The following is a 12,812-nucleotide window of genomic DNA, read 5'->3' on the forward strand; positions in this document are numbered from 1 at the left end:
ACAGTGCACCGCTTGGGAAGCGCGGCGGCGCTCCCGCCGAGGGTTCGGATCCCACATACAGACCGGCCGCTCACTGGCTGAGCGAGGAGCGGGGGCAACACCGAGGGTTGCGATCCCGTTGCCAGTCCCGGTCCGGTCCAGGCGCAACACTGAGGGTTGCGATCCATTGCCGGTCACAAAAAAAGACAAAAAGACAAAAAAAAAAAAAAAGTTCACGGACAAATACGACTGAAAGATAATATAAATCTTTCCATGAACTTTCTGAAGTACTCTCATATTATATGTATAATGCAATAATGTGCAGATCAAGCTTTCTGTAAAATCCCAAATGTTTGGCATGCTGGTTTACATATATTATCAGTCTGAAAATTCCACTGGTATTCAAAAGCCAGAAGTTTACCTTTTGATGCTGTTGTTTTGAGATTAAGGAAACCTCATTCCATCTCAAGGTCAACCTTTAAGGCACTTCCTTACTCCTTGAAGGTCCTCAAATTTTTTTTTTTTTAAAAGATGACCGGTAAGGGGATCTTAACCCTTGACTTGGTGTTGTCAGCACCACATTCTCCCAAGCGAGCTACGGGCTGAATCTAGGTCCTTAAATCTTAATAAGTTTCCCGAACAGTCTTGTGGATGAAAATGTGTGACTTCAAGGGACAGAAGTCACATTAATGACAAACTTAAGAAGCTGGAGAGTGCCTCCCCCTAGTGGCTGATTTAGCAAATGTGCAGCAAAGAACTCCCCATTGATTCTTATCAAAAGGTCAAATTCTTATGGTGGTAAACCAGTATTTCTTAAAATATGATGTACGATATATTCTAGAGGTTCCAAAAAGTCTCTGAGCTGTTGGGTTGGGACTACCAGAGAGGGCCCCCACTAGGACAACACTTAGTGAAGCTGTAGGGGCAGGGCTGCCCTCAAGACTCCAGGCCTGTAGTGACACCAGCCCGGGAAAGCTGCAGGCATGGACACCAACTGATTAGAGTTCAGTGTGTGCTGTGCCTGGCTAAACCATAAAGACGGGGGGACCCAATCCTTGCCCCAGTTTCTCCAGGAAGTGGGACATGAAGTCAAAGAAGATTATTCTCTAGCCTCAAGATTAAATGTTTGCCTTGGGTTTTGGATTTACTTGGGAACTGTTATTCCTTTCTTCTTTACTATATATTTACACTTTAATATGTAAGATTAAAAAAATTAATACCCATATTCTGAATTATATGCATCACATCTTAGAGCTGAGTACAAATTTTAGGGCCCAACCCTGCGTTTGGTTTGTGCTCATGATCTCACTGGCAGCCAGCTGTACACTACTGGCTATAGACAGACAGCATGGAAATGATGCATCCTTGCTGGGTCAAGACCAATCAGTCAAAGCAAACTATACAATCAAAGGTTTCAAAGTATTTTAAGTAGAAAGACGTGGAGGAGCAGTTGATAGTATAGTTAGTTGGCCATCTGATAACAGTCTGACCCAAATCCCATTCCTTTGGTGGGCAGTGCGTTGGTTTCAGCAAAATATCTGTCACTTTAAGAATGTTTTAAATTTAAGTTTTAGAAGAGGTTTAGTTTTTCGTTTTTTTTTTTCCTTTTTATCTTTTTTCGTGACCGGTAACGGGATCGCAACCCTTGGTGTCGCGCCTGTACCGCGACCGGCAACAGGATCGCAACCCTCGGTGTCGCGCCCGTACCGCGACCGGCAACAGGATCGCAACCCTCGGTGTCGCGCCCGCACCGCGCTCAACCAGCGAGCGGACCGGTCTCTACATGGGATCCGAACCCTCAGTGGGAGCGCCACCGCACTCCCAAGCGCCGCACTCTACCGAGTGCGCCACTGGGCTGCCCAAAGAGGTTTAGTTTTATTTGTAAAATTCCTGTTTGACTTTAGAGTCATTACCTATAAGTACAAGACTAAGGAGTGTTATCTAGTTTAGAATTGCATATACTAAAACAATTTAATGAAACTCATCTAATGCTGGAAGTCAGATCAGCCCACATGCTTCAGCTGTCATCTTTAGTTAAACCTCAAAACCAGTTAATACAACTCTCCACGGAAACAGTAAAGCAGTTGGAAAAGCTCCTCTTTTTCCAGGGCTTCCTCTCTTGGCTGTTGCTCCCCTGTGCTCTTCTCTCATTCTTCTGCTGCTGCTTTTGCAGTGAGAGGGAACCAGAGTAGGTCCCTCTCCTTTTCTAAACTTAAGGGTGAAGGAAAAAATGCTCATTTTTCTCTTTTTCACCCATGAATCCAAGTTCCCTTAACTCTATGAGGCACCAAACCTGGAAGGTATGATTAATGTGTGGGCTTACTTAAGGCAAAGGGGCCAGAAATCTGCTTTTAATTTAGGCCACAAGCTACAGGGGCCCACAGTGTGCTCCAGGTTCAAAGGTGACAGAAAAAGCACAGTGGGCTGTAGAGACAAAGCACTGCAGTAAGCTGTCCCCTCTGCTGTGACCCCTGGGCCGTGGGTAGCTGGCGGATCAGTGATTCAGGGTCTTGGCCATTTTTCTGTCCACAAAACCAGCTTTACAGCTGGCAAGGCTCTTATGATGAATCATTTTGTCCAACCAGTATTACTGAGAAACCAGGATGACAACTGAGGAAAAACATGAAATACTACTAAAATACAATGTCAACTTTTAATATGATAGAAAAAAATGTACATATTGAAAAGAGAATCGGGTGGGTAGGGATGGTCCTTATGCCCTTTGTTGGTGCTTCACTGTGAAACTCCAGATAAGGAACGCAGTAACTTGACTTGGCCTTAGCTTCTAGGGCAGTGTTGATGAATGTGAAGATAGATCTTTAACGCAAAAGCTACAGAAGTACAACTTAGAATTTCTGTTCTTCATCATTATAAAGCATATATTAAATGCCTAATTGTGTAAGGCATAGAGTTGCTATGGAAATAGACCTTCTGATAGCTTTCACCTTTTCTCTTGCTTTTCAGAATTCTCATTCAACCTAAAAATGCAATTCCCCATGGCGTAAAACTGCTTCTCAAAAGGAGCATATTTCTTATATTCCTTCATTAGGGACAGGGAAAACCAAAACAATGTTTTCAAACTAATATAAGCCCTGCCACAGAATGATGGCTTCTCTTTATTTCCAACATGGAATCCAAGTTTCATCTTCTATTGAATATAAGGTATCACTGATTTTATATTGCCCCATAATTTTGTGTGCCACTAGAAAAGAAAATCAGGCAATTAAGTTAAGAGAACAGTGAGTATAAATTAAACAAGTATCCTTAAAAAAATGCTTCTACTATCCTTTCAAATATCTAAAATTCCTAAGGCTATAACCTTAGGTTTCCTTCCATGTCTGAAGCATTTAGAGCTGTATGAATATTTGGTTGAAAACCTGAGCATTCACTTACAATGTAGTCCTCATCTTCATCCTTGGGGCCGGGGCTGTAATACACTCTGTATGCTCTGGCCACTTGATCAATTTCTTCTTTTGTGCCAGTCAAGCCAACGAGTTTGGGAGAAAATTCTAAATTACAAATCAGAAAGAAAATGAAAAATGAGAAGCAAGCAAAACAGCCACCCCCTACTTCAAACAACAGTTATCAATTATAAAGTGGGCCTCTTGCCACTTTCTTCCCTACGGGTCCCCTAGCATTTCCTAATGATTCAAAGGAAAAGAAATTCACATAAAGCAAATGAAAATTCTCTTATGTAACATATAATTCAATTCCTTTTATCTAGTAAGGATCTGGAGGAAATACACTCTAAATTTAAATCACATTTGTAACTAATTTAGTTGGTTTAAAATACATGTAGTCCTGAGATATGCTGAAATTTAAAAATATTATCATTGATTAAGTACAATAGTTTTTCACTGTATCATGAGAAAAACAGTTGCTTCACAATTAGTTTATACCTGGCCAAAATATCTGTATCTTGTTCTCCAGCATATAATCTCAATATAGGATCAGGTTCTACTTTTAACTTCTGATAAAGAACTGGACAATTAATACTCACCATTCCAAAACAGCAATTATAACAAAGTTCAGGGCTAAGGGCAAATCATTCAGAGAATGTATTCGTTAAGTTTCTGGAATTTACATAAGTAAGCTGGTGAAAATCACTTAAAACACCTGAATTCATAAGACTACTGAAATAATAGCCCAGCATTTAATAGCAGTTCTTGCTTCCATAGGTACAGAAGCCTATTTTCATTCCTTTGACTAATTCATTCTAAACTGAGAAACTGTTCAGTTACTGAAAGAGCAGGATGGCTTTTCTCTTCCATTCTCTGAGTAAATGAAGAAAAAGGTGAGTGAAACCTTAGGTAGCTGCACACACAAACTTTTTTTTTTTTAAACTGAATTGCCAAACTGTAATATTTCTCCAAATACCAACTTAAATTTTTAAAAAATCCCCTCAAAGTGCAACTAGTAATGATTATATTGATAAATAACTGTACATATGTGGTGTTAAAAAAATTACCAAAAGTTTTAGTATTTCAGTTAAGTACAGCAACTCAGATATCTACTCATTTGGGGATATAATGGTTTGGTTTAATGTCTAATAAAAATAACTGCCAATAAAACACATGTTTAGATTGGAGATTGTATATTACCCAATGAGTTCATAAATACCTGGTTTTCATTGCTTTAGGAAATAACTATGCTATTGCCCAAATTTCTGACAAATGTGTAATTGTGGACATAAATTCTGCTTAAACATATAAAATAAAAACCCTGAACTTCAAGAAGAAAACATAAACCTTTGTAACCTTGGGTTAGGCAAACCAAAAACACTATATATAAAAAAAACAGATAAATTTGGACTTCATCAAAATTGGCAGCTGGGTGGTTCAGGGATTTGTGCCCTTGACTCTGGCATTACCAGCATAATGCTCTGTGAAGTGAGCTAACTGGCCAGCCCTTATTTACTGATTTATTTATTTATCTTGGTGGCTAGCTGGTAAGACTTCATCAAATTTGAAAACTATTCTTCAAAAGACACTGTTAAGAAAACAAAATGACAAGCCATAGACTGGGAGAAAATATTTGCAAATCATAAACTTGATTTGCAAAGGCCAAATTCAAATCCTTCCAATATGACAAAATAAAAAGAGCACTGCACCAATTGAGAAACCTGTTTCTTAATTATTTACTTACTAACCACAGTCACAACTCTGAGCTACATCTTTTTATTTGCCTGTAAAATTGGTGATAATACCATTTCTCCTGCCTATTTCAACAGGCACTGTAAGGTTCAAATGAGTTGGTATTTCAAAAACTATTAAGGGCTAAATATACGTAAAGTGTTATTAATAAAACACACCTTTCACATAATTTGCGATGGCTTCTTTTGTGTCCCTCTCTGGGTCAATGGTGATGAAAAGCGGAGTTAAATTTGGCAGACTTGGAATGCTATCTGAAAGAAAGTTCAAATTAGTATTCACACCCTAAGTGAAAAGATAAAGAAAACAAGCAATGGCAGGACAGCATAGTAAGTGCTACAGCAAAGTGTTAAGAAAACAGAGGGACATCTAACATTTGGGTGGATTGGACAAGGAAGGGAATGGGATGGCCTCTAGGAGGAGAGATCCATATATTATCTGCGGTGGAATCAGATAAATATCCTATCAAACACCTGCACAGGTACATTAATGTTATTACTCCAGATCACATCATGTGGATATCTTATCTCCTGATCCAATCCAATGTTTGTAGTTATTTTTCCCCACCACATCTCAAGGGCAAGGTAAACTATTAATAAGGACTGAATACCCTGAAAAAATTAATTTCAGGAAGGAGGCACCCTTCCTTCTAATTTGTACTAATAAATACCACTGACTGCATATCACAGACCACGCCACAGATTTCCTAGTCTAACCATCACGGTCACCAGGGAAAAGGCAATGGCAGTGTTGGTGATAGAAGGCTATAAGAAAGGAAGCGACACAAAAGCAGAGTCAAGGGAGACTCAGACCACACTGATATTTTTAAGCAATCTAACAGTCAGCATTAAAACAAGCTTCCTTCAGTAGAGAATAAGGTCACAGGATTCAAAGCAACATACAAGCCAAATGTTAAGATTTTACATACCCACAAACCACATGATTACAATGACCCACCTACCAGTAATTAATATAAAAAATGTTAAATACATAGTAACATTAAGAACATTAAGTAAACATTTGTACAGTTAATTTGTACAGTTAATGATGGCTTTCTTACCTATTTCATCCACGACTTGAATCATCTTTTCCAGTTCTTCTGGACAGATATCAGGGCAATGAGTGAAACCAAAATAAATCAATACCCACTGACCCTGGTAGTCCTTGTCAGTTTTGGGCTCCCCAGTATGAGTCGTGAGAGAAAATGGACCCCCAAGTAAAGGCTTTCCAAGGCTTCGATGCCGTTCCTTCTCTAGCTCTGAAAGAGACAAAAACATACATACCAAAAAAAAAAAAAAGCATTACCACAGGTACTCAAACGGCTGATATATGGTCAGTACTCTACTAATGACTATGGGTGCACAAAAAGTGGAAGAAATTGTTTCGGTTTTCAAGAAGCTAAAAAAATCTTTTAAGAAAAATAAGCATAAAACATTAAACAAAATCAAATTAAATGCTATGGTATGTAGTAAGGACTATAAGAAAACAAAGTAGCAAAAATATTTCTTCCCTTTCTGAAATAATTCAGTCCTAAGCCATCCTGGACGTGGGGGAAGGGTCACAAAGGCTCAGAGCAGAATGTTTAAGCCCAAGTGGGATGAGGTGGGGGCCTGGCATAGGAAGTCTGAGCTTGAGTGTGCAGCTGCATAAGGAGGGGGCAGAGTGATGGGACTTTACAGGGGATTGATCAAATGATAAAATATATTATAAGATAGTCACAAATGGAAAGGGAGTTAGAACTATGGAAAGTACTGGAAAGGAATCAAAGGTACTGGTGTCAACTTATGGTTTCAATATATACAGATACAGAAATATAGATGTAAATACATACATCTATTTACTAGCTCTGCCCACTGAGAGGACCTGGGGACAGACATACCCTAATAGCCATAAGCCCTGATTGACTTCTAAGTATCATTCTCCAACTAAAGGAAGGGATTTCTGAAGAAACGGCTGATAGCAGGGCAGAGGCAAAGAAAACGCAAGATGAGCCTGGAATTTCTTGTGGTAAAAATAAGGAAGAACCTAAAGAATATTGGAGACATGTCGAAAGCACAGAAAAGCCTACTTGAACGGGTTCCCATTGGCTAATTTGGAACAACTTGAGCATCAAAATAAAGAGAATAGTAGATCACAACTCACTGAATATGTAGGAAACCTTGAGGCTACACCGACATAAAGAATAAATGGTGAGTTTGATGGGGAACAGCATATGTAAAATACACATATGTAAACACACATCACAAAACACATCTTGACACAACAGAGTAAAGTTTTCAGTGGAGAAGCCTGAACACCTTAATCAAATGATCAAACTGAACATTATCAGAGGCACTTGACTAGATGCGATGAGAACACAGAGTCACTTTTGTGATATTCCCACCAATATGATCTGAATCTAATCACAAGGAAACATCAGACAAACCCAAACCAAGGGACAGTCTACAAAATAATTGGCCTGTAATCTTTAAAGCCATCTAAGTAATGAAAGTCAGGTAAAGACTGAGAAATTGTTACAAACTGAAGGAGACTAAAGAGAGAAGTAGGTACAAGATGTGGTTCTGAACTGGATCCCTTTGCTATAAGAAACATCAAATAGCAAAACTTGAAGATTGAATCGTACTCAAAACAGACTGTCCTGGGCTGAGCCCGTGGCGCACTCGGGAGAGTGAAGCGCTGAGAGTGCGGCGGCGCTCCCGCCGTGGGTTCGGATCCTATATAGGGATGACCGGTGCGCTCACAGCGCTCACTGGCTGAGCGCGGTGCGGCTGGTCTCAAAAAGGAAAATAAATAAATAAATAAAACAGACTGTCCTAAAGATTAATTAATTTTCTGATTTTGATGGTTGTATTGTGATCGTGTTACAGAATGTCCCTGTTTGTAGGAAATACACAATGAAGTATTTGGAGATGATAAAGTATTATATTAGCAAATATTCTCAAATATAGAAATGCTTTTAAGATTACTTCATAGTATATTTTTAAAGTAAAACAAATATTATCGTAAATCATATTTCAAACTAAAGTCAAAAGAAACTTGCATATTCTAGAACTGTCTCTGCCACTACTTTCCTAGCTTTTCAGTTTGTTTCTTTGTGAAACTAAAGGAACTCACTGCTAATCGAGATAGGAAAATATTACCAATAAAATTATTGCTTGTTATGCAAAAAGTACTGATATATATATCAGTACAAAACTTATATTGCTAACATTCTAAAGCCTATGAATTCTCACTCTCAGCTTTAAACATTACTCTTTGTATAACAGCATCAAAAGAGACTCCAAGGTTGAAAATCAAATCAGATTTAAGTAATATTTTAAAGATTTACCTGAAACTTTTAAACTAAATCTTAAAAGTATTGAAATATTCACTAAAATGTAACGTTCACATAGGGCTGGCCAGTTAGCTCAGTTGGTTAGAGTGCAGTGTTATAATACCAAGGTGAAGAGTTCGGATCCCCGTATTGGCCAGCTGCCACCCCCCCCCCAAAAAAAACAAAGTTAATGTAAACAATTTCTAAACACTTCGAGATGCTAATTCAGGCAGAGCCTGGCATTCCCCAGTGAGGCTCTCCATAAACCATGGTCAGCCTCTGTCCTTCCCCTCTTCTGATACCCACTGGTTTGCAGTATCTGTTCACACTGTTTCCCTATGCCGGACTTCCAGGAAGCCATCTCAAATCCCAAGCACCCTCACAGCACCCCGACCTTCCGTCTGGTCTGGCAGAACCTTATCTAGTGAAATCCTTTACTTCTGTGTCTGTTTTTCTGTCATGTGCACCTCAAGGGCTGGACTGCATCTTAGCCAGCACTGTCCCCTCTGGACTTCACACTGCCCACCTGCAAATCTGTCCACAGTGTAAATCTTTTAATATTGTTAGATAGTAACTTCCTGGATTGGATCCTGGAAGAGATAAAAGACACTAATAGAAAAACTGGTGAAATCCAAATAATCTCTATAGTTAATTGTTTTGTACCTATTTTAATTTCTTAGTTTTGATAAATGTGCCATGGTTATGTAAGATGTTAATATCAGGGAAAGTTGGGTAAAATGTATGTGGAAACTCTCTATGGTGAAAGGTATATGGGAATTCTTTATATCATCTTTCCAGCCCTTCTGAAAATCTAAAATTATTTCAAAATAGAAAGTTTAAAACCCACAACAGAAAAGATGCTAGTACCTAGCCAGGAAAGATTTTATTCAGAGCTGACCAGATGACATCTACTTACTCTCTGCCTTTTCTTTCTTGAAGTACTTCATTCCAGCCAATAAAGCTCCTCCAATAGCAAACGTGATTGCTAAAGACTTCCAGGAAACAGGCTATTGGGGCAGAGATTACAAAAATAAAAATTCTAGTATGATGCAAACATTTAAACATACCAGATTTATTATACTAGTTTTTAATACGCATACACAGAAGCCAATATCTTGTTAAACATGCAGAATATTTCAGGTTACTATGGAATGAGAAGAGGCTGAAAATTTCTGCGGATGCAGTTATGTCTGGGCTCCAAGAACAATTACTAAGGCACTGATTCCCATAGGAAAGCTTGCTAAGTCAGTTTCTGCTCAGGTGAAAAACGACCCAGTGAAGCTAAAGGACCATGACTGTCATTATGTGTAACTCTGGCTCCAATCGCTGATTTTAAAAAAATCTAAAAAATCTAAAAAAAAATTAAAATCGGCTTGTGCTGATATTGAGAATATAAATAAACCAAACAAAATACGTGAGGTTAACCTAACCGGCTTCCAGAAGTACCAAAGCCAAAGTAGAAAAGCTGTTTACAAGTGGGGCTTCTTGGATCGAGTTATTTCTCTGTACTCTTTTCAAGTCCCCAAATAAGACGCTGGCCTAGCTTTAACTCATTAACCCTCCCCCAGCTCCGAAAATCCATTTTTCTTAGCTATTACTAGAGGGTAAAGGCTCTTAAGTTCTTTTCCGGTCAGAACTAGAACCTGAGAGAAAACCAAGAAAAAGTGCTAACCCATACGCAACTAAGATGCACTTTTTGTTTCAATCTCAACGTATACACGGAAACTCTGATGAAGGGGAATGTAAGTGACAGAAATCATAAAACTGCTCTGACTCAACAGTGGTAAGCAAAGTTGAGACCCTTAAGAAAGTCTGAAACTTTTTTTTTCTTTTTTTCTTTTTTGGTGCAAAAGCCAACTTAAAAATCCAAGCCCGATAGGGGACGGCTCATGGCTCACTTGGGAGAGCGTGGTGCTGACAACACCAAGTCAAGGGTTAAGGTCCCCTTACCGGTCATCTTTTGGGGGGGGAGGGGGAAATCCAAGCCCGAGTCTAACCGTGTGGGGAGTTAGGTTCTCAGGTTCTCTCGAGGGTTGGCACTACCGGCAAGCCAGGGGAGAATTCGGGTGAAATTTCATGACGCAGCTTAGCCCGCCATGTTGGGGACAATTTCAGGCCAGGCTGAGCGGTCTCTGAGGTTATGCCCGAGTGGGATGGGTAGGCCACCGGTGTGGCTGACAGCCGCGACGAGCACGGGAAGGGCTCCAGGCATGCACTCACCCCGGGCTTCGAGGTGCGCGTGGGGTCTCTGCTTCTCTTCGGCTCGGGCCCTGACGACGCCGGGGGTGGCGGCATCGCTGTGCTAAGGAGTCGGCATCCCAGGCAGTTGCCAGCGAGCCCCGAAGCCCGCCGCACGTCCATCGGCCGCGCGCAGAACTGCCTCAGAAAAACTCCTGCGGTCCCCTCCGCCGGGCCCCAAAGCCAGAGTCCGCGAGGCAAGAGACGCCAAAGTGACCCAACCGGTGGCCGCATCATCCGGCCAGACCGTACCAACAGCACCGCCATGAGCTTGGGCAGCCGCACCTCTTTCGCTCCGCCCCGCGACTTCCGATACTGTTTCCGCTTCCTCCGGAAGCCGGAAGGAGCCGCTCTTTCCTCTCCTCTCGGTGGTGGCGCGGTTCCCCAGCCGCTAGTCAGGGAGCCCTTCGCCGAGGAGCCGGCGCGCGGTAGGTGGTTCCTTGCGGCTGGAGGCGGGTCCTACGCGGCCCCGGGCGGGCTGGGATGGGCGGCTGGGCAGCGGGACAGCAAGACAGCAGGGCCCCGGGGAAGGAGCTTCCTCGGGCGGCCAGGCTGCGTGGCAGGGGCCGGGGCCGGGCATCCCTGAGCGCTGGGGCCGCCCCTCTTTGGTCAGGGGCCTCGGCGAGAGCAGCCGGTGCGTCCCCAGCTCGGAAGAGAGAAAACGCTGGTCAGAGGTCGGCGGGACCGAGTACCCCCGTCTCCATCCTGTCTGGTCACCCTTGTCCTGCCCAGTCTGGAGGCCGGCCATGTGGATCTGCCAGATGCTTGACCCCTTCACATCCTCAAAGGAGAGTCAGACCCATGGCGCTTGAAATAACCCTTGCTTTTTTTGTTTGTTTGTTTGTTTTTAATTGCTAATAAGGATAATTTTAGTGGTTAGGGTGGCAAGGATGAGTTAAGACTGAAATGCCCGGCGCTTCTAGTTATTCTAACTGTATTATAATGTATCCTGATTGTAAAGCACAGCTCTCCACGAAGTCTATACTGCTTATATTCCATCCCTTCATTTAGTCTCCTGGGGCCACAGTTTCTTAAAATGCTCCCTTCAGTTTCGTGATTTAAAGTTTGATAATAGGTTCCTCATCTGGGACTGCTTATGTTCCTTGGGTACAGCCACACATTAGTGAGGCCAAGAGCTTTCTTAGGTTTATGTTTCATTCCTTGTGAAAGTTGAACTCGGATTCTTTCAGTCAGCCTTTGTTTAGGTCTCAATATCTGCAGTCTTAATTCTGTGGTGGATTTGTAAATTACTGGACAGAAAAAAGATCGCTTTGCAACTCTCTACCTTAACTATAGAACCTGCTCTTGCGTGCCTTTTTTTCAGGGGGTTTCCACTGAGCTGAAGCAACTCGTGATCCAGTGATTGTTGGAATATAACATGGTTGGTTTTTTTTTTTTTTCGGTAAGCTGGGCTAACTATCGGAGTGTGCTGCTCTCGAATCCAGTCAAGTCGTAGTCTGCTATGACCCGTGTTTCTTGATTTCCAAAGTTGAGCTGGAATTTTCTGAAATTTCTTCTAAAGTTAGAGTTTTTATATGTTTGCTCAGCACATCAAAACATTAATCAAACTAATTTTTCTATCTTGAAGTTGCCTGTGGATAAGGTTTTTACCTTTTTATTTCTGTGTATTTTTTGCTCACGGAGAAATTTTTCCTATAATTGACAAAAAGACATGAAAGTACCTTGCATATTCAGCAATGAGTATACAAAACTATTGTTCATCTCTTTAATTGCTAGGTTAAGTAATCAAACACACATCATGTAAATTAAAATTGAATTCAGTGTTTTCAGTTTCTCTATTAAATTTTATTTGTCAAAGGGATTTTTTAAAATAGCTTTACCGTTAATTTCTTTACTGAAGAATTTTTTTTAACAACTTCTTCATATTAAGTTTATAATATTAAATAAAATACTAGCATCTAAAACAGCTTCTGGCTCCAAGTAGGTGTTTTATAACTGAAGTTTGGATGAATTGCTAGTAACATCTCTGAGCCTGATTTCATGGACCCATGAAATTTTAGTGCTAAAAGGTACCTAAAGCGTTAAACTAATGTAAACCCATCACTTTTATTACTACTATTGAACTACCAAGATCACCAAATGAGTTTTTGTTTTTGTTTTGTTTTGTTTTC

At 40.8% G+C, this 12,812-nt stretch overlaps 2 protein-coding genes across 2 annotated transcripts in view; both read right to left on the reverse strand.

Annotated features, from left to right (window-relative positions):
• Positions 1 to 10,982, reverse strand: part of LOC103601744 (protein SCO1 homolog, mitochondrial) — a 15,634-nt gene extending 4,652 nt beyond the window's left edge. The window contains exons 1-5 of the mRNA XM_008586167.1: positions 10,663 to 10,982; positions 9,359 to 9,449; positions 6,190 to 6,387; positions 5,291 to 5,383; positions 3,373 to 3,488 (exon numbers count right to left, since the gene is read on the reverse strand). Coding sequence (XP_008584389.1) covers positions 3,373 to 3,488; positions 5,291 to 5,383; positions 6,190 to 6,387; positions 9,359 to 9,449; positions 10,663 to 10,947 — 783 coding nt within the window. The 5' untranslated portion in view covers positions 10,948 to 10,982. The remainder of the gene's footprint in view (positions 1 to 3,372; positions 3,489 to 5,290; positions 5,384 to 6,189; positions 6,388 to 9,358; positions 9,450 to 10,662) is intronic.
• An 89-nt stretch (positions 10,983 to 11,071) lies between these two features.
• Positions 11,072 to 12,812, reverse strand: part of LOC103601747 (protein SCO1 homolog, mitochondrial-like) — a 12,599-nt gene continuing 10,858 nt past the window's right edge. The window contains exon 6 of the mRNA XM_008586173.1: positions 11,072 to 11,461. Coding sequence (XP_008584395.1) covers positions 11,072 to 11,461 — 390 coding nt within the window. The remainder of the gene's footprint in view (positions 11,462 to 12,812) is intronic.

Source organism: Galeopterus variegatus, unplaced genomic scaffold, assembly GCF_000696425.1.
Source record: "Galeopterus variegatus unplaced genomic scaffold, G_variegatus-3.0.2 Scaffold3857, whole genome shotgun sequence".
NCBI lineage: Eukaryota > Metazoa > Chordata > Mammalia > Dermoptera > Cynocephalidae > Galeopterus > Galeopterus variegatus.